We start from the raw sequence: 23,288 nt of genomic DNA on the forward strand, positions 1-23,288 counted from the left end.
TACTCTTTCTTAGAAGGATTAATGAACTCACCCCTTTCATTATAATGCTCATTGCACCCTTCATTTTCCGTTTCAGACTTAGATTACTCCTCTTCAAATAAAATTAAATCGAATCACATTGGTCAAGACTAGGAATGGAAGCAGGACGGATATCCGCGAATTTTGAACTACCCATAACCTTATTTGTTTAAAATTTACTACTCATACTCGTCTCAAACCCGTTTAAATATCTATATAAGTACTCGTATCCAAATCCGTTTAAAATTTTACTATCCTTATCTACTTCAAACCCATTTAAAGTACCCTTAAATGGGTAAGGTATCTACACATTTTAAACTGTTCAAATCCGAATTTATTTAAAAGTATGTTTTACTAATAAATTGATAGGGTACCCGCGAGTACCCATGGACAAAATCATTTATTATAGCGGGTACTCAGAGTCTAATACCCATATCCATTACGGATATTAATTTCGCTATCCCTATCCATCTAAAACTATTCATAACTATTCATACGCTCATTAAATGGATTGGAGCGGAGCAGGTGTCCTAAAATACCCGTCTCACTTCCATTCCTAGTCAAAACTAAAATTAATTTTTATTTAACAGTTTTTGATTATAGACCAAAAAAGGAACCAAAATCGGTAGTTTGGATTTGGAACTAGCAATTTGAAACCATAAAAGAAATTATAAAATTAAAAATTATAAAGTAACTTTCTGTTTATATTTTTATTTTGTATAATTTGTTTGATAAATTTATTTTTTTACAAAAAAATTGACGTGTTATCATACTCGAATTTCAGATAGAATTCAAGTGAAAACCTTCTTAACTATGGTGACTCCATTTTTCAAATTCCTTTTTAAGGAAGTTTACTTAGAGATACAGTCCACTTTTATTGATCCACTTTTATCATTCATTAAGAACTAATAATAGATTTAAAAAAAAAAAAAAGAGAGAGAGTTAACAAATTCCATGTTCAAACCATATCAAAACTGAAATTAGCAACTCCAGAACCCTGAAAAACAGCGTAATCCATATAATGGTCATGCCACTCGATGGGAAGCAAAAAATTTCTGTTTTTCGGCGAGATATCGTCGTCCCCACCAGATCATAGTTCAACTCTAACGAGCACCACTAACTAATGGCGTTCTTGATACCTTGCGCTTTAAGCAACTTACCATTAGATTTGAATTCTATTTTTGATTCAATTTCATTTGATTTTTATACACAAATAAGTCTACTTTTATTTGGGAAAGAATATCAAATCAAGAGTTTCGGTTTAGTTTTAAATACACTAAACTGTACCAAAAGAAGCCTTTTACTAGAGTTATTCATGATTCAATTTGCCTTTCAAATTAGTTTGAAATTTACATATACATAGATATAGCTACCTAACAAATACAGGATATTCCCCTTTTTGGGTTTCGGATTTTTCATGTTTCTTCAATGAATGCCGAGTAACAGCGGACTAACAGTTTGTAGATGATGTAATTCAACACTACTTCGACTGTAATAAGTCAGAGGTTTCAATCGTCCTGGAAACGAAAATATACATAATTTCTGGAACATCTGAAACAATTTTTATGTGTATAGTACTGAGCAAATGCAGTCGCAGAGATTTGTATATAGGCATACCATTTTAACCGACACGAAATAAATAGATAAAACAGCAGCAAAGAGAAAAATTAAGATAACAAAAAAGAGTACCAAAGAATTTATGGAAAGCAGACTTCAGTGCGCAAGCTACCCAAACACTAACATCAGAACTACAACTTGCTTGTTATCATATTGTTCCTATTACGCGCTGACTTTTTTCCCTACTTCGATTTTCCATTGCAGCAAATACCACAACAAAAAACAATGAGCCAAAAGTCCCTTCCTATATAGTAATTATTAAATATGAAATCAGACCTACCTTTGCGATCTCAAGCACCCCTATTCGTATGAAGTTTGCTTCAGTTTAAATCCAACATCTAATACCCAAACATTGATGTTTCACCAAGACTTTCTTGCCACTACATTACCAGATATTAAAAGCAGCTGCAGCACTTAGCATCCTCAAATGAACAGAAGCTTCTCATTTTTGTACTGAAAAAGCCTGCATGTAAATCAAGAGGGGATGTATTCCCTGACATCCTTCAGATGACTATGCTTTCAGTTTACCTGATCACCAAATCAATCATCATGACCTTTTTATTTTTGCTCAACTGGTCGAGGGAAGAGTGATTCATTTTATGGAACAGACTAAACAAGGGGTTTATGTTAATGGCTAACATGATTCATGGAATGAATTGAGGTATTGAATTCGTGTCATGATATCTGAATATCAGCTGCCTTAGGATGTCATGTTAAGTAATGTATTGTAATTCAGCCTTTCAAGGGAACTTTCATGGAATGAATTGAGCATATAGAATTTGTGTTAATGGCTATAAGAATACATGATTCATGGAATGAATTGAGTTATTAAATTTGTGTCATGATATCTGAATATCAACTCCCTCACGATGTCATGTTACGTAATGTTGCAATTTAGCCTATCAAGGAAAGCATAAAGATGTCTATCCAGAAAAGCATTTCCTAATACTAATGTAGAATATGGGCAACAAGAGGCAGAAGGAAAATACAAATTAACTAAAAAAAAAAACAAACTTCCATGCATCACTTCTACAAATGATAAACAAATCTGTGCCCCTATTAGGTTATCCACACATCAAAAGATGCCGCTGACAAATGCATGTCCTGAAGAAATTAGTATAACATGACCAAATGGTGCGTTCATGATGGCACTATGTGCATTCATGCACATGAGAAGGATGCTAATGCTGATGCTGATGTTGATAATGAAATGGATGCATGGAACAGCTGCAAGATGCATCCTATCATGTATTTCTCGGAGCATAAAGGTCAGAGTACATCCCCTTCAAGCTACTGGTAGGTTGGTGGAGCCCCATTGGCACTTGGGGAAGCAACTGGATGGCCTCCATCTTTCCTCTTCCCAAATGGGTTCTTAGAATATGTAAATAAATTACCAGTCAAGGAAAACAAAAATACATTATGGAATAATAAAAAGAAAATATTAGAAGCAAAACAAACAGTTAGATATCCTTCCCCCCCCCCCCCCCCCCCCCCCAATATTGGAAGGATAAAGAGAACTAACATCAAAGGGCAAATAGAACAAGTTGAACCTACAAAGTGCTTGTTTCTCCTACCACCCCACCCCGCCAAAAAAAAAAAAAAAAAAAAAAAAAAAAACTAGAGAGAGAGGGAAAACTAAGGTTGCCTTTATTTTGCTCTTTTTAGTGATTCTCCATTCCAGTTTCCCTCTGTTCCTATAACCAAACAAAAGAATGGAATCAAAACTCGTATTTCATATTGCGTACCAAAAATACGAAAAGAAATTCCTTCTCATTTCTATTCCATTACATTCCTAATTGTATTCCTTGTACCATTCCATATATAGCCCAAGAATCCATGAGACTTCACCCTAATATACCCTTTGTAGCTTTTCAAATTTGAGCATTTTAGTCCCCATGCCATCATCAATGCAAGCTTAAAACTTTGAGAACCTAACATGTCTTATATGTAAGAACGCAAAAAGGAGAATAAAACAATATGTAATCAAATTATAAGAGTCCAAGGACAAAAAGTAGTCAAACTCTAAAAAGCAAATATTATAGTAAAAGTTCATAATATTATGTAATTCAAGGACCTCGTGTTCCACTATTGTTCAAGTAAAAAATGCCTAACTTTGATGGTAAGGACAAAAATGTATATTTGACTATCTCAAGTTGGTTATAATTAACCCAAAAAATATCATGTGAAAATAGTAAAAGGGTTAGAGACATTTTGAATAAGCAAAATATAGTATTAAAAGTTAACATAATGTTACCAGCAAATAAAACACATGACAACAATATATAGCAGCCACATATACCCCAAATTCATGAATAGCCTGTAAATTAAAACAAAGCAAGGGTAATTGAAAGAAAAATCATAAATCAACTAAAAACCTGTTATAAAAACAAAGCAAGATTAGGCAAAACCTACCTAGTGGAGTTCTAAAGCAAAATCAGGTAAGTTTACTAGAATGAAAAAACGGAATACAAGAGAAAGCAGAAAGGTAAATTATCATTGTCAAAAATATAAATGCTAAAAAGGATATTGTATGCGCATGCCAACAGAACCAGAGCTAGGGATAACAGCACCTTGAAGATTACGGTGCACATTGGTTGCACTGTTCACATCCTGCAAAATTTGGAAATACAACAACAACAACAACAACTACTAAGCTTTGACTCACACATAGGAAAAATAAAACTAAAAATTGTTCTCCAATATGCTACTCATTAATGGGAAAGAGAAAAATCAAAACCGCGCATCTGTGCTGATTGGCAATAAATAACTTACCTCAAATTCAATAAAACAAACAGTATGCCTTTCTTGCCTCAATATTTTCATTTGCTTAAAGCCAGGTTGTCTGCATGATCAGAATGTAAGAGAAAAAAAAATGAACAGAACGCTCTCAACCAGCAGGAAGTCATTAAATAAACTAGCTCAGAAAAACTAGCCAAGGAAAAGACATTCTTACACACTAAATAGACCCCTCAGTTCATCCTCATTTATATTCTCCCCGAGATTACCAATGAAGAGGGTATTGCAAGGAGGATTATCTTTTGTGTTCTGCATTAGTATCAAAGAATAAAAGGAATGATTAGGAAAAACTTTGCACTGAACACTTTGATCCTCTTACTCAGAAATGAATAAGCAAAAGTAGAAATATATTTTCAGAAAAGCAAATACGAAGGAACAAAAAAACAAAAGTATGGGTCAATATTTTCATGACCTGAAGACAATTGCATCTCATGACTAAACTGACTGCAATTGCACCTCAGGACTTACGCACCTCATGACTTATGCATGGCTAAATATGGTCATTTCAAGATTATAGATCACAATTGCAAATCGGGAAAATTTCATTATTTCTTTGATAATTAATCCCTTCCCATTTGTAATAGGTTTTAGAGCTTATATAAAAAAAACCATTGTTTAAGGTGTGGAATTAGGTTGATGACTTGATAAGCTGAATAACAATAAAATATTAGCCTAGCTGCCCAAATTTGGTAGAAAACCGTCTGAGGCTATAATAGAACTGCATCTACCTTGAAGTTATTGAAATAGAGACAATCTTTAAAACATATAATTCCAATAACTTCTTTAGCATTTAAATATTCAAAATGACATTTTTTATCATTAAAGAAGATTAACAATTTCTATGACTAAATAGAAGCAAGCACGTTTATAACAAAAATAAGTAAAAGCAGCCATTTACAGAAGCCACACTCAGGTCACAATAGATTATGAAGGTTCTTTGATCAACCTATGATTGACATCTCGTTCTTTTCTTACAGTTACATAAGAGATATCTCATATCCTTAATAAGGCACCTTACCTTACTCTTTAATTGAATTCAATCCTTTCTTAATCTCAAATTAAAAATATGTCGTGCTTTCAGATGATAGAATGAAATTGCATAAACATTAAAGGGTCATGTTTGCAAATAGAATGAATACATTGTATTTGAAAATAAATTTGATAGTATTTTTACTTAAACACGGGAGAGGGGAAGTAGAGGTATAATATAAAATGTTAAATATCATCTAAAATGTAATTTAATAGTAACAAATCCAAATATAGGATTCATCTACGACCCTCAGAGCCTGAATCATTCATTACATGCAATGGTAAAACCAACTGTCACTCATCAAAGTACATGCCACAAAGTGATCATTGTTTCAATCAGACAAACACCAGAGCTTACTTAAAACATTGGACCATGTTACTAAAATGAGGGGATGTTTACATGCAGAAATTAGGCTACTTTTCTATAAAATTTTCCCAGAAAACTACAAACTAGAGTTTAATGTTCTAATTCAATAGTCAGTCCTGATAATTCTTAAAACCGAATTAAATGGTCCTTAATGTTTACTATGCTTACTAGATAGGCTATCAAAATTCCTCAATTTCAGCCAATATGGAAGAATTGACAAAATTACCCTTCTATATAAACTAAAAAAAGCCTCACATCTCTCTTCTCTGTTCTTTCTCTCGAAGGCCAAACCAAAGATTATACTCCTCTCCTCTCTCTTCAAATATCCAAACATGCACATGAACAAAGCAATTGCCACTCTCCACTTTCAGATGGTATTGTTCAAATGGGTGCATCCCATGAAAATTAGGGACTATGACCTACGCAGTGACTGAGCTCTCTCAAAACACATTCACATGTCTGACCAAAACTGGTTCTCCAACAATGGTCTTCTATGAGAGCCAAATGAGAATTTGAGTGTTCATTTTACCCATTGAGTGCAGTGAAAATGAGGGAAGTCTATGATCTTTGTATCATTTGACTGCAGCCAAAATGGATATTATTCTAAGCCAAGTTGCTTATAGTCAAGACATTTAATAAATCTATGTGAATTACTGCTCTGCTAAGTTACTTTTGGTGATGTTGGCCACAAAAGGAAGTGCCTTGTTCATCTATCAATGATATTATGGAAGGATCTGAGAGAGTTCTTCTAGTTGCTTTGGGGAAGAGAACATCAATTCATGTCATTATTTAATATTTTGGGACTACAGAGCGTTTTGAGCAAGTATGTAGTTTGAGCCTTTGAATATTTTTTTTCCAGTTTGACTAACGACTACAGTTATCAAAATGGGGTCATTGCACACCAAGGCATAGTCTAATCGTAAGTGTATGCACGACCTGTAAATAGATCGAGGTTCAAATCTCTCCTCTCTCGATACTCCAAAAAGAAAAAAAAAATAGGGTTATTTAGCAAACAGAATAAAACCTCAAGAACCATTTATTCAATTTAAAAAAAAAAAAAAAAAAAAGGTTCGGAACTTGACCAGTGTAGTTGACCAAACCGGGTGTGGTTATAGTAATTTGCCCATTTGTTTAAGCGAGGATTTTAAACAAAATTAACAACAAACAGATTTTCATGATTAAATTTAATGGAAAGATTGACTTTCAAATTAATGGTGAAATCAGCATTTCAGTTTAGATAAACAACCTAAATAAAATCATATTTACAAGATATCCATTGAGAGAGGATAAAAACCAGAAAATAAAAAGTTATTGAATCTATGAAAAAGATTTCTAGTCATTCTAAAATGCAAGCCAAGGTGATGAATCACAGTTGGAATTATGCTCAAGTTCATAACTTGAAAATATGGAAAAACAATGACCCATCATTTGGTGTAAATAACTCAATAAAAATTGATATGATTATCATACGAGCATTACCTGAACAGGTACATAACTGCTAGGGGCTGGTATAGGGGCAGGAGTGGGCATTGGCACTTGAGGAACAGGGTAGCCTGCATAAGGATCATATGGAGGTGGAGGAGGGGCCATATAGCTAGAGCGAGCAAGTGAGAGAAAAAGTCATTTTAAAAAAAAATACAAATCTGGCTAACCTTCTTCCATAGAATTTCTATATACTAGCACAATCTGCAAACAATAATATTAATAGAAAGGAGAATGAGAAAGAACTAATACCCATGTGGTCCCCAAACAGGGGCAGGAGGTGGGTGAAATGGAGATGGCGATGTATAAGCAGTGTGTGAATAGTCACCACCAGTTCTCAGTCGTTTACTTTGATCATAAACATTGGAATCTGCCACTATTCCTGTGAATTAATAGAATGTTAAAAATGCATAAAAAGATTATAATGCAAATTTAAAAAATTTACCAAAAAAAAAAATTAAATATTTGCATAATAATGAAAAAAGCCTATTGGCCACTAATAATACCCATAAAACTAAATATCCTTCTCATTAAAAACACCAAGTATTTCAAAATTCATAGGCTAATACATGTTTCATGTAACGACGAGACAAATGTTCAAAGAACTATCCTTCTTCAAATTCAAGAAATACATCCCAATACTGCACCACTAACAAACCAAATTATAAATATTCGATAAATCACCATAAATTTCACCCACAGGATTTTTTATGGCTTCTATCCCAAAAGCGTACATTATGCTATTTCTAATTATAAAACTAGGCTTTTGGAAATAGGTTGTCTGATCAGTAGCAAACCAACGTGTTGGTAGTTGCCAATTGTTATTTTCATTTCATTAGGCTAAGATTTTATCAATCTCCAAACATCGCTCTCTTTCGCTGGATTAGGAATATTTTTCCTTCCAAGCAAGTTTGTCACCAAGAGAAATACACAATTCACAAAAAATGCTGACAACTCTTTAGTCTTCGATTTTGATACAGTCCTGTTAGTTCCGCAAATGATGCTAATCCAGATTCCAGCAATCAAGTTTACAAAAGATTCACACATGGGACTACAAGAAAAGCAAGACCAGGTCATGTCCAAGGCAATAGTCACATCCACCAAGAACAGAGGCATGTTCAGCAGATGGTTTTTTCATCCTTTGTTCAGTTTTATTTCAGTTGTTTAGTGGTGGTTCAGTTTGTGTTAATCACATAGCAATTAAAGGCACAAGGCGCATTAAGGCACAAAGGGCCCTTGGAAACCAGGCGCTAGCCTCAGGGCCTAGGCACTAGTCTGACTGAAGTGAGGCGCAAAAATAAAGAAATAATTAAAATATATATATACTAAACTTCAAAACATTGGAAAAAAAATTTTGATTAATAATATAAAATATATAATGATATAATTGTAAAGACAATAAGTTCCAATTTTGATTTTCGTAAAAATATTATGAGTTTAGTATTTAATTGTGATTCTTGAATCTGTTTTGAATATGATTGTAACTACATTAGCTGCAGCATATTATGAGTTGTATAGCCTTTCTTTTTCTTCTTTATTTTCCATATCTTCCATAATTCTCTCTTCTTCTCTACTCCTTTTTTTCTCTAATTTTCTATCCTTTTCTCAGCATCCAAACACACTCGTTAGGGTTGCTATGCTGAAATCGTAACAAAATCAGAAAAAAAATTGGCAGAATGACCCCTTATATCTGAAGATATTGAATTAGAGAAGGGAGTAGAAGCAAGATATATTGAAAGAAAGAGGTGCATACCTGAGTTTTGAAGGAGGAAAGAGAGAATCTGTTGATTTTTCTTCTTTTCTTCCCTTATTATTATTATTATTATTATTATTATTATTATTATTATTATTATTATTATTTTAATGTAAAAATATACTATAAGAAGAGAGGAGGCGGCTAGGTCATATAATCATAAAAGGAAACCCTAGCCGATACTGCAGGGAAGAAAATAAACAAAACGCGCCTTTTCTGCGCCTTGCGCCTTTGCAAAGGCACGCGCCTAAGCCCAAAAGCTCTTGCCTCATCAATGTCGCCCGCCTTTCAGTGTTTAAGGCTCTAGCCTTCGCGCCCTTTGTAAACCGCACCTTTAATTACTATGGTTAATCATGTCCCTTAGTTGTAGAAAGTTGAAAGTTGAACTTTCATGTTTCCTGGTTTAAAGGAGGTAGTTATTCCTCCAGCAGTATATTTATACTTGAGAATTCAATAATAAAGAAATGGAGAAAATTTCCAAAGTCTTTTAGTGCTTTAACTCAAGAGATCCAGGTTCTTTCTAACGAATCTGATTTAGTTACAATCATAGGTCACAGAAAGAGAACACCCACTTCAAATTGATCCTATTCTTGTCGACGATATATCCAAACTTTTCTCATCAAAGCCGAGTTCTTTTAAAAAATGAGGAGAATGACGCAGAAGCATCCAAGACTAATTAGGAAGTTTTCATTTAGTTTCCTTCTTTATTTAGAATTCTTAATTAAATAAAAGAATGTTAATTAATTAGGAATAACTTTTAGTTTTCCTTCCTTATTTAGGAGTAGCTAAATAGGAAAACCTTTCAATCCAGGAGCATTAGCTAGTACCTTTCAGCATAGAATTAGGAAAGATCCTAACTAATATAAATAGGATAGTAACAATCAGTCTTGTGTTTTGTATTTTTCTCTTTCAATTCAGAATTTTAATTCTAAGGGTTTCCTTTAGAACCAATATATATTTATATTATTCCAATCACAATCACCATATTCTAGCCCTAATCATTGAAACTAATTGCCCTAAATTCTTCCGCTGCGTCAAAATACTTCTGCAATCAAATGCTACAAAAATCAACTAGTTATACGGCTGGTTGTAGAATTAATGACTAATCATCGCCTCATCAGGATACACAATATCAAGGTAGGAAAACTCCTAAGTGAACACTAAACAAGAAGCAGACAACTTTCTACATAATAAGAACTTTGAACTCATAAATCATAAAGTTCCCTAATGTCAAAATATAGTGTATTATGTAGATAGCAAGTTATGTGGCAACGAAAAGGCAAAGAGTTCCTTGGTTGAATTCTGCTAGAAATAAAGCCATAAAGATGCAAAAGATAGAAAGAATGATGGGAAAAATCATGCAAGAAGCACAAAAGTTGTATAGAGATAGCGTAAAAGCCCAACTGAAGGCACTTCAAGGTAATCACTATCCTCAAAAGCAATTGGAAGAAAAACCATAGTTCCTAAACAGGCAGATAAATAGGAAATACATGATATTCCTAATAGAAAATTTCACAAGATATATGCAAATTAGAAAGAAAGAAAATAAATAAACCTTAGAATATTTTCCTTTGAATGCATCATTACAACAATTTCTACAAGTGCTTCAAAACCAAAACTTTAACAAACTCTAATGCTGTTGAAGAAAGAGCACCCAATTTATCATTATTCAGTATGATAACTTTGTGAGCAAACACCATGAAAGCAGAGGATTTTGTTATTCTAGAAATAGAAACAACAAATTCCGTGCTTTGCAATTATAAAGCCTGACTCAACAACCAATAATGATAAACTTTGATGTCAAAATTGAAGAAAAAGAAGCATTGAATCTCACCTCTTTTAACAAAGAGATTCTTCTTAGCCATCTCTGTATGCAACACAGACTTAGATTCCGCATCAAAAACCATATCCTATAAAATTTGAGAAGAGAGAAAAGAAGAAGAAAGTAAATTTGAAGTAATATCCATCGAAATTAACAAGTCAAGTATTGAGATGAGTTGCATAAGATAGGCAAACCTGAAGAGCGTCTTTGGCTGCAATAGCAAGCTGGGCAGTGGAGAAGAGAGCAAAACCCATAGGCTTTTCTCCTTTATAGTTAACTTGAGAAGCCTCATAACCAGGAAGCCATCTCAGTAAGTTCTGCAATTCTCTCTCCTTCACATCTTCAGGAAGTCCAGTTATGAATATTGTTCGAACCTAAGCGCAGCAATTTCAATTGTAATTATTACTTTTGGACATTTAGAAGATTAATTGATTGATTGACACAGACAGTTACCTCATCATGCGTAGGACCACGGTTACTATTGTCAACAAGGACCGGAGGCGCATGGTGGACAGATGGGGGAGGAGCCGCAGCCGCCGCAGCGGGTGGAGGCGGAGGAGCAGCTGCCGGCGGCCACTGCTGGTGGTATGGATGGATTCCAGCCCCCGCCATGTGATTGTTGGTTTTGCTAGTCAATAAAACCCTAGAAGCCCCCAAGACAGAAGGTGGATCAGCCGATGCGGAATTTAGCTCCTACTATATAAAAACATGTATTATATACACACTGTCCAATTTATTCACTTTAACCCGTTGTATACTTTCCATACTATCGACGGTTTTTATATGAAAAAAAAAAAAATCAAGTGAAGTTTATTTGATTTACTATATGTAAATTATTGGTTTGATGTGCAGTTATTCATAATTTTATAGCAATAATATTTTTATTTTTTAATTAGTTAAATTTATAAATTTAATGTTGAATAAAACGATTTTACAAGTTGAAATGTTTAATAATATAATTTTGAGGTTGTTTGGTTGGTAAGCTTTCTCCGGCGAGTGATAGTTGACAGTTGATAAAACTCTCAATAGTTCCTCGTTCCATGAAGATTGTTTTAAAGTAGTTTTTTTCTTTTTTGAAAATAATGTTTTATGAGTTCCTTAAAGCTGTTTCGTATGAATTATATTTATATTATATTTAAATTCCATTAATCTCATAAATATAACTATTAATATTTTTTCAAATTATTTATTTATCTATATCTATAATAATTAATTATTAATAATTAATAATATATATAAAAGTACGAATAGGGATATTGGATTTTCAAAACGCCCCTACATACTCTAATGGATTAAAAATATTATTAAAAATAATTTAGTCTTATTGTAATTATAAATCTTTTAATTTTATTGATATTTTATTGACAATAAAAATAATTTAATCATATTCTAATTAGTATAAGATTTAATTCGGTAAACCTAGAGTTTATATTTTGCAACTAATTGCATATGTATTGCTCCGTATATTTAACTTCTTTGTTTTGTCTATATATTGCCTATGTATAATTAGTTGATATATTAGAAGTCACAGGTTTTCCAAAATCAAGACACATGTATTGCACGTTACTGAGCAAATCGGACTGATTGGGAGGCATTACAAAGAAAGAGCGGATATGCTACTAATAAGCCGCGATATAAAACCGATATGCGATAGGCATTCATCATATTGATTTGACTGCTTGATTGACATTCATTCACAATGGATATTGGACATTATTCCAAGCACTAGAGATCGAGAACTTCTCATTGCTAGACTGAGTCCATATGCCCTCATCAATTATATTATAGGATAATTTAGTATATATTTTATTTGATTTGATGGATATTTGATTTATACAATATTAAATATTTAATTTGTTTTTCTGTATTCATAGCTCTATATATATATATATATATATATATATATATATATATATATATATATATATAATATTAGAATTGTGTCCGGCTCTTAGGACTGACTACCGAATATGTGTAATTTCTGCTTTCCACCTGGGATTCATGCAAATGCCCCCTCCACATGGTACTATTTATTGTATATATTATGATATATATTTAATATTAGTAATGAATGAGTATATAATCTCTAAGTTTATCTATAATCTATCTATAATATATATAAAAGTACGAATAGATAGAGAGAACATTGGGTTCCTAAAATGCTCCTATAAACTTTTAATTTTATTAGTTGATTGAATGATAATTTAGTCTTCTTTATTATATTAATATTATACATTTAATCTCATTTTAATTAGAAATTTGACTTTAATTATTCTAATATGATATCAATTTATTATTTTTATTGTATTAATATTATAAATTTAATCTCATTCTAATTAAGAATTTGTCCTATTATACCACTGTAGATATGTTTGGTTTTAATTGCTTTTCACTATCAAAAATTTGTTGCCTTTAACTATAAAAAATTGTTACATCAAGCTTTTGCTAATTTGAAATTATTGAGTTTACAATCATATATTATTCTCGCAGTAAATATAATCTTACTGCGAGACACCTTTTTTTTGGTTTTAAATTATTGAGTTTACCATCTTCGCCCAGGGTAGACACCTTTTTTTTTTTTTTTTTAATTTAAAAGTTGATATAGGAAGCGTACAATAATATTAAACAGTGCTAATAAACGTTCAGTTTCTTCACAGTTACAGTATTGATTATGTGTTTCGATATGTTCTTCAACTAGAGCAATACCATTATCTATGACTTCTTGACGAAAGAAACGAATTTGATTACGATTAGTTAAATCAAGCAAACACAAATTACGAACAATAGCAGGAATGAAAGACATAAATACGAAATGTACTTACTTGGAATGAAGAAAGATACTTTTCTTTAATATTATTACAAGCGAGACAAAGATCTCCTAGCTGGTAGTCTATATCACAAACTTGATCGTGGAGTCGATCAATAGCTTCATAAATAAAATCTAAGTTTACTGCTAATTTAGAGGCTGCTAATTGCTCCAGGATGAGAGCTATTCTACTTACAAGAGAGAGCTTCTTTTCTTTCGATGCCCAAAACACAACACACTAAGGCTATATATATACACATAAAAGGAATCTTCTGACGTCAGGGTGTGCGTCAGAAAGAGAGTAAGTGCTAGACTGCTTTAGCACGATAAGATAAGCTTGCTTGGTTCTTTAGCAAAGAGATAAGATTCTTTTGCCAGGTGTCTGCTTTATGAAAAGTCATATGGGTCCTGGCTGTCAATAAACAGATCATTCATCTTTGTGTCACTGTCGGATGAGTCAGTGGAATCTTTCGCTATCTCCTTTTCTTTTAGGCGATCATGCCTAGATTTAGAGGATTCAGCTTTTTCTTTTTCTCTAGATTTCGGAATAGGTTCATCTTCTTCCAAAATTTTAAATAATTGTTTCCTAACTTCTTCTTTAGGAATATTCGTTAAAACTTCTTTAAACAGTTGAGATAAATTCAGTGGAGAGGTAACTTCTACTGAGGATTTCATAGGACTGGGTTTTTTCGCAAAATCAATTAGTCCTTTCGCTGCATAAACTGATGGAGGATTGAAAAAATTACATTTGTCCCACCATCTTAAAAGAACTCTCCTGACTAGCCATGGAACTTCAACTCTAGTCTCTTCAAGTTTTAATTGTTTCTTGATGGCAATCTGATAGTCCCATTTAATAATCCATGGTATTTTATATGCAACGGTAAATGTTAATCTTGGATTATAAAGGGAACGGTTCATGTCACAGAATTGTTCATAAAGGGTTCTTATTTTGTCCGGCATAGCTATTGGAAAAAGTCCCCAGTGGTAAAACCATTCTTGAAACCAGAAGGGAAAATCCCATTCTTCTTTAGCCAGGTTAAAGACGATAAACCAACTAAATTTTCTTTGTCGGTTATCGTAACAAAGGGCACCTGACCAGGCATCAATATAATCAAAATAATTAAAATACCTTGGTCTGCCATGATGGAGTTCTTTAGTTTGAAATAAATCGGTTCCCCAATCTTCATAAGAGAAAACTCGTTTTATGACAAACTTACCGTATGCCCATTCACCTTCTCCTCGAACTGTAAGAGTGAATATGACTGAGCCTGTCGCTTCGAGGATAGCCTGATAATAGAGATAATCTTTAGGCAAAAAAGGATTAGTAAAGTGATTTTTCGTATAATATTTTGCTACTTCATGCGGAATCATGAGGCTATGTTCTTTAGCGATAGGAACTAAGACATTATGATTTATTGGTATTAATGGAAGACCATCATCAGAGGAATTCAGGATGCTAGCTTCATAAGCATCAGGCCGAGGCTTTTCAGGATCTTGAGCTCGGCTGGAAGTTTCAGCAAGCCTTCTTTTGCAACTCATTAATGGAGACTGTTCCTGTAAGAAATTCTCTTGTTAGAAAATCAGGTAAAGAATTATTTTCTCCTGTAATGAATTCAATATCAAAATCAAACACAGATAAAATCGCTTGCCAACGTGCAAAGATTTGTTTAGACGCGATATTCTTTACGTCTTTAAAGAGAATATCTTTAGCACTTTTGCAATCTACTCGAATCAGAAACTTTTGATTTAGTAAGTCCGATTCAAATTTTTGAACGCAAAGTACTATTGCTAAGATTTCTTTTTTCACTGTCGAGTATTTGACTCGTGGGCCAGTCTAGACTCCACTAGTAAAACGTACTAATGATTCCTTTTGATCTAGGCGCTGTTTTAGGATTCCTCCGTATCCAATGTTGGATGCGTCAGTTTCCACTATCTTAAAAGCATCTGGATGTGGTATGGCCAGACAAGGAATTGTTTTTACTTTTGACTTTATTTTCTTTACAGCTATGGTATGCTCTTCTGTCCAGACAAGTGGCGTTTTCTTTAGCCTTTCAAATAATGGCTTTGCATCTTGAGCCAATAAAGGATAAAAATCACTGACATAATTGAGGCTTCCTAAAAATCGCTGTAGTTGAGTCTTATCTTTAATTTCATCAGGAAATTTATCTGCAAACTCAATAGCACGATTAATAGGAATAATAGTCTGGTTAGAAATATTATGTCCTAAAAAACGAATAGCAGTTTGAAAAAGTTTTATCTTTTTGGCAAAAACGACCAAGCCATTCTGTTGTGCTATATTGATGAAAATATTTAAGTGTTTAAAATGTTTTTCTATATTTTCTGAAAAAATGAGTACGTCATCAATATAGACTATCGAAAAGGTCGTATATGGATTGAAGATATCATTCATTATCTTCTGAAATTCAGAGGGAGCATTCTTGAGACCGAACGACATTACATTCCATTCATACTGTCCAAATGGAACGGTAAATGCGGTTTTATATCGATCTTGCTCTGCCACTTGAATTTTCCAATAGCCTGATTTCATATCAAATTTTGAAAAGATCTGAGCATTATAAAGGCGATTTAGCAAATCCCTTTTATTGGGGAGCGGATAGCGAATCCAACGCAGAGCTTTATTTAGTGGTTTATAATTAATAACGAGTCTTGGAACACCACGTTCCAATTCTGCATTATTTTCCACATAGAAGGCTGCGCAACTCCATGGGCTTTGACTGGGTCTAATTAGGCCCTTTTCTAGCAAGCTAGCAATTTCTTTTTTACAGATTTCTAAATGTCGAGGCCCCATAGCAATGGGCCGGGCCTTTGTTGGTATGTTTCTTTTATTAAAATCCGGCTCATAGGGCAAAGTGACAATATGCTTTTTACGTGCCCAGAAAGCAATCGGATTTTCTAAACAAATCGTTGTTTCTATTTTCTTTTGTATTTCATTAATTTGAGCTCGATATTTTGTATCTATTTTTTCTTGAATATCTCGACCTTTTACTTCTTGAGCTAAAGACAATAAAAACTTTTGTTTCTTTTCTACTTTTGTTTTGATCATATCAATTTCTTTAATTCTCGGTTGAGTAATAAATTTGAAGGTAATTTCTTGACCTTCGAGTTCTGTCGTAATACCTTGCTCCGATATTTTCTTGATTGGATATAACATATGCAAAAAAGGATTGCCAAGGATTACTGGATGAGATAACCCTTTTACCATTATAAATGGCAATTGAAAGCAAATTCCTTTATTACATATTGCTGTATTCTGTAGCTTGTAGCGGACTGTCATTTTACTTCCATCCGCAGTATTTAATTCTTCGACTGTTTTCACAAAATATCTTGATGGAACTAAGCCTTCATTAATACAATTCAAGTCCGCACCTGAATCGATTAAGGCTATTGTCTCAAAAATATATTCTTTATGCACAACAATAGTGACTTTAGTATGCCACTTCTGGGTGATGACTTTATCTACCAGATTAACATATTGTAGTTGATTAATTTCGGGTGGCATTGGTGGTTCTTCATAATCATCTTTATTTAATATTTCCAAAAAAGCCACTCTATCTTTTAATTGCTGAATTTCAATTTTCATTTGATTCATTTCTCCTCTTAATTCTTTAAGAGTTGGTTCTCTATTGGCTTTCGTGTTTTTGATTCGTTCAAAAATTTCTTGAATATTGTAAACAGGATTCTTATCTTCTAATTTCTTTAGAAGTGGCGTTTCTTGAGATGTTGAGGCTTTATCATCTTGTAAAGTTAAATATGTTTATAATTGTTGCCTCTTCTGATCATCTGGAAGTTGATCAATAAGATCTAAAATTAATGTATCTTTCTTGGTTAGCACATATAAACCATTCATAGCACATAGTGATTTGTAATAGTCACATTGACCATCACAATCAGAATGTTTATTTGACAGAACTTCTTGGTCAGATTCTTCTGTATAATCTACAACATTTATTTCATTTTCCTTTTCGGAATCAGTGTCATTAATGAATACTTTTGCTAAAGAATTCTTGAGCTCTTCATCTATCGTTAAAGCTTGTATCTGTTGTTTCAGTCTACATTTATTAGCATAGTGTCCTATGCACCCACATCTATAACAGGCAATTTGAGATTTATCTTTTCGTTTTGCCTTCTGACCTGTTTTCTGATGTTTCTTTAGGCCCTTTGTACTAGACTCCTTTTTCTTTTCATAATATTTTTCTTTTCTTGTTTTTCTAAAAGGACGTCTATATTTTTCTTTTTTCTTAGAAGATTTCCATAGAGGTTCATACCCAAACTGTTCACAAAAATCTCCTAACATTCTTTTTCCTGTTAATTTGTCTTTTTTCATTTGCCTATGTATTTTGATTTCATTACATAGGGCTAATCCTTCTGTCACTATTTCGGAAGCTAATTCCCCATACGTATAAGTATGGTATGGTATAATACCATTATTTCTTTCTTTAAGTTTATTCCTAACCCTTTCTGCAAAAAGCGAAGGTAATCCAGAAATAAACTTTTCTTTCCAGAAATCATACTGACTATCTTCACGAGCTAAGACAGCTATCAGAAAAACATCTTTATACCATTTAAAATGAGATAAATCAGGACAGCGTAAATTCATGAGCTGTTCATGGGATCTATCTAAATGCATCGTGGTAGATCCTATAAAATGTAATCCTATGGTATATAGCAAAGTATTCACTGCTTCAGGGGTTTCTCTTATTTGTCTTTGTTGATTTGCATCAACATATTCTTCTCTTTTCACAGCATTAATAATTTGATTCTTTCCTTCTTGAGTTAACGAGAAATCCCACCAACCTTTCAGTTGGCCTGCAAATCCCGCAACTATGGCTTGCATAATTCCTCTATCATTATTTCCTCTTGTACGACTTTATTTATTACAAATTTAGCAAAGGGAAATTTAGTAGTTTCTTCTCTGAGATTTGGCAAGACTGTATTCATTGCCTTATAATGAATTCTGTATATCAAAATGATATTTTCAGATCCAGGCAACATGTCATAGCCAGAGCTTTGAATATCCAAAGAGAGGGCTTTCATTAAGTGTGGATCACTCAGAGACAGAGTAAAGTTTGGATAACAAGAGAAGAAACTACTAAATTATTAATGCCCAAAGGAGTAATGACTTTATTTATTACAAATTTAGCAAAGGGAAATTTGTCTCTGAGTAATTGGCGATGATTGTTACATCAAGCTTTTGCTAATTTGAAATTATTGAGTTTACAATCATGTATTATTCTCGCAGTAAATATAATCTTAACTTTCTCTATTTACAAATTAATAGAATAATTTTTAATATTTATATTTCTATATATATATATATATATATAATTATACATTTCAATTGCATATATAATCATGTGAATATGAACATACATAGGAAAATTTTTTCAATCACGTAGCATTGTTATTAACTTATTATATCCTTAGGTTTTCATTAAAATAAAAAATTAATATTTTTGAGTACGTATAAAAATTAATATAAAATTATATTATAAAACAAATGAGTAGGAAATATATATATATATATATATATTATTTTATGTATTATTATTAGTAAATATTATAAAGTATATATTCGATCCTAATATGATGCATACTTAGAAATATTCAATTTAAATTTTTAATTTTAATTATATATTTATTTTTATATATTGAATTCATATATAATTTTTATTTAGTAATTTCCATTATAGTAGAAATTCATAATATTAGTGAATAAAAATTGTATTAGAAATTCAAATATATATTTAATAATTATTCACTAAGATATTTTTATTATATTAATTAAAGAGTTTCTATTTGTATTTAAACTAGAAATTTTAATTTATAATAATAGTGATCTATACTATATGTAAAAGTAGGAATGATGGGGTGAATAATAAGATTACCTATAATACCCTTAGTAAAATTTTAAATGTTTTAAAATAACGTTATTAATGACTAATTAAATTTATATTATGAAAGATATCCGAATCTTATGTCAACTACTATTCAATAAGTTAAAGAAAAACTCATTTTGCCAATTCATAATAATAAATAGAGACTATTGATTATTGAGACCACATTTGCCGGACCACCTATCGCACGACTGACCAACGCTTACGCCAGCTGACCAACAATAATCCAATAGCTTCGTAATCACGATTAGTAATGACTTAACTGATAGATTTCTATATCTTATTCATCAAAAGAGAGCTAACTGGAAGTGTGGAGGGACGGAGGAAAAACCAATAAGGAAACTCTATGATTGAACTTCAATAGATAATTAAGGTTAACTATATACCAATTCAATTTTATTTTAAATATTATGCTTAATGATAATTAACGTTAACTATAAATTAATAAATATATTTTATTTGTAATTATTTTAATGTTACATAATAAGGCTATACATAAAAATTAAATATTCTTTTATTTAATATATATATTTTAAATTTATTCACTTTAGGATTTAAATTAAATGTTAGAGCTAAATACATATTACATATTTTTAGTATTTATTATATATATTATTTTGCTCTATTTAACTTAATAGATAATAAGATAAATTTATAATCTATAATATATCTATCTATTTATCCATATTATATATAAAAGTGGGAATGAAGAGAGGGGGAATAATGAGATTTTCTATATTGTTCTTGTAAAATTTAAGATATTCTAAATAACTTTAGTCATAGTCATTTTTTTTTTTGAATTTTAAATAAATATACCTAGATAACTAAGATTTTGATTTAAAAAGAATATGGTTAAATTTCTTAATTACAAATTGCACTCTAATTTGGTTGGCAAAAAAATAAGACAAAAAATTATTATTTTTAAACATCTCGAATTTGATTAATTATATTAATATCTTATTTAATTCAAATTCTATTCTTTTTATTAAGGAATATGATTTTAATAATAATTTTTTTAAATGATTTTATGATTTTGATTGGCTAAACAATGAAAATAAAGTTTATTATTATTTATAAATATTTAATTTAATTTATTAGATTAATTTCTTATTCTATTATTAAAGTATATTTATTTACTAAAAGAGATTATAATGAAATTTATTAACAAAATATGTAAATTAATTGTAAAACGTACAATAAAAGCTATATGATGATTTTTACAAATCAATTTAGTACTTAAACAAAAAAATAAAAGCAAATAGTATATAATAAAAGCTATATGAATAAGTATGTTGAAAAGAATATAAATGGCATATTTCATATTTAAATTGCTATTTTAAAGAGAGAAATAAATATATCATTTTTTTCAATGAGATATTACAGTGTAAGATATATAATTAAAATAATATTTTACTGTATATATAAAAATCACTATATTTATTGCAATCTAAATGAGAATTTATAGTTTAATTATATAAATAAACAAGCTAAACAAGTATAAAAAATGAGCATATAACGAGTATAGTCAATATGCGTTGCACATCCTAAAAAGAACTAGTATATATAAAAGAATGAATAGGAAAGAAAAATATTGGGATTAACCAAGATACTCTTATTAAATTTAGAGATGAAAAAATATTTTTAAAGGTTTTAATTTTATATTTAAAAAAATTAAAGAATAAATATTAAAAAAATTAAAAACTTGGTGAAAATAATTAAAGAATGTATTACTACATATATAAGAAATAAACCCTAGAGAAAAAAAGATTAGAGAAAAATTAAAAACCCCTTTGCTACTTCTACAATGAGTTTATTTCTTTAGACTAATATAAATAGTTTGTTTAATGAACTTAGACTAATTTTTTTAGACTATTTTGAGTCTAAAGAAAAAAATTTCTTCTAATACAACGAAGGGACGCATAAGCTCTCAAGTCAAAACATATATTACGTTCTTAGGCAATAATGAGGATTATGTGAACTGCATGTAAGCATATAATTTTTATTAATTATTATAACTGAATTCCTTTTTCTCCCTTTCTTGACTATTATTATTATTATTATTAATTTACTACAATTTATTAATAGAGTTCAATTAATAAAAATTCTTTGCTTTATCATTCTCCTTTGTTTTTAGAGATATTAATTAATTGTTTTACTCTTAATCTCTTAACTAATTTTTTATGTTTTTTTAGAAGAAATTAACTTTTATCTATTAATTCTTATTTTTTTTGAAAACATCTATTAATTCTTTTTTAAAAATTTATTATATAATTAAATGTTATATTTTAATGCATTTATTTTATATGTTTTAAAATAGTAAATGTAACAAGTGCACCGAGTATCAATGAGTATAAATAATGTGCAAAGCATATTAAAAGATACTAGTAAGTATTTAAGCATAATAATCTTTATTGCACATTATTTAGAAAAAAACTTAATTGATTTTTTTATTTATATAGTACATTAAAATAAAAAATAATATATGTTGGGATTTAACATAATATAAACGCAATGGTAAAATAAGGACATATCTATTTATTATGCCAATAGGATTCGTTTAAACAAATAAGGTAATAAAAGTTCATTTAAAAAGAATACCTTGAATTTGATCCTTCCACTATGTGGCAATACTGCTCTTCACGGCTGGATTGTCGCAAGCTATAAATCGATCAATTGTCTTATTCTAATTATATCTACACGAACAAATAATCAAAAAACTCTAAAACGATTTTAGAGAATCGAGAAAACATGTCTTTAGAGGTGCTAGCAAATTACACTCTCTGCTTCTATTTGGTGGCTCCCTTATTTTATACTCTTTATTAAACCTTACATATGAAAGGGATAATTTTAACTTCAATGTTTGAACTTTTCATTTTTTTTTTTCTATTTTGGTGTTTGAACAGAAAACACTATCAATTGAGTATATGAACTTTTTGAAATTTGTATTTTAGTGTCTCAATTTGATTTGTCTCGTCGAAAACACAATTGTGTAATCGTGGGACTATTTTTTCACATGTGGTAGATGACGTGGCATAAAAGAGCTTTAAATCAACTTGCCACATGGAATCCACATAGACATAACTATTAAATTTCCCATTGTTCGCACTGTAAAACAATTACAGCTACCTAACTGCTTGAGCGTGCTAGGTATTGAAGTTTACCAACTTTAGGATAAATTGAGTCACCTGAACTTTTTAATCAAAAGACTGAAGGGTTTTGGCTCCACGATAACGCTTCACCAATTGCAAGAAATTAATTTGACAGTGCTTGAAAAATAAATTTTGTAAAAATTTTATAAAATAAAGAGATTGCTTGAATTAAAAATACTGTATTGACAGTGATTGCAATTGCAAAGACAAATTGAGAATACTTGCAAAAGAAAATTACGATGAACAAAAACGAAATAGAAATTATTATTTGTTTAAAAAATTGTAGTTGAGTTTGATATTGAGTTTGATTTTTTGGAGTTGATTGTTGGGGGAACATTCTATGCTTGAGCTTGGCTTTATACACACTTAGAGGTTAACACTTTCACACACACGACATCTCAACTACTCAGATAACTTCTCTTCATCATTGTGCATCATGTGTACCGTTACTTGATCCCTTTTGTTAACTACCTCCTATTAATTCTGAGTATATTTACTTAGCTATTAATTAACTAATTATGGGTCTCTAATATT

The 23,288-nt window shown here is 31.0% G+C and overlaps 1 protein-coding gene across 2 annotated transcripts; it reads right to left on the bottom strand.

The window, feature by feature from the left end:
- Positions 1–1,658: 1,658 nt before the first annotated feature.
- On the bottom strand, positions 1,659–11,591 carry LOC105637272 (RNA-binding (RRM/RBD/RNP motifs) family protein). 2 transcript variants are annotated; one of them, XR_016318445.1, is made up of 10 exons: positions 11,338–11,591; positions 11,079–11,258; positions 10,897–10,972; positions 7,562–7,691; positions 7,307–7,421; positions 4,589–4,680; positions 4,408–4,477; positions 4,159–4,245; positions 1,916–3,012; positions 1,659–1,817 (listed from the first exon to the last, which is right to left on the bottom strand). XR_016318445.1 is itself a non-coding variant. In XM_089715349.1 (9 exons), exons 1-9 carry the CDS (start codon positions 11,494–11,496, stop codon positions 2,926–2,928), a joined length of 996 nt encoding a protein of 331 aa, XP_089571475.1. In that variant the 5' UTR covers positions 11,497–11,591; the 3' UTR covers positions 1,659–2,925. The 2 variants fall into 2 exon arrangements, 1 of the variants encoding a protein (XP_089571475.1); XM_089715349.1 differs by having other exon boundaries at positions 1,659–3,012.
- Positions 11,592–23,288: the final 11,697 nt, after the last annotated feature.

This window comes from Jatropha curcas, chromosome 10, assembly GCF_041381405.1.
Source record: "Jatropha curcas cultivar XTBG-Jc1 chromosome 10, XTBG_Jcur_1.0, whole genome shotgun sequence".
NCBI classification, from domain to species: domain Eukaryota; kingdom Viridiplantae; phylum Streptophyta; class Magnoliopsida; order Malpighiales; family Euphorbiaceae; genus Jatropha; species Jatropha curcas.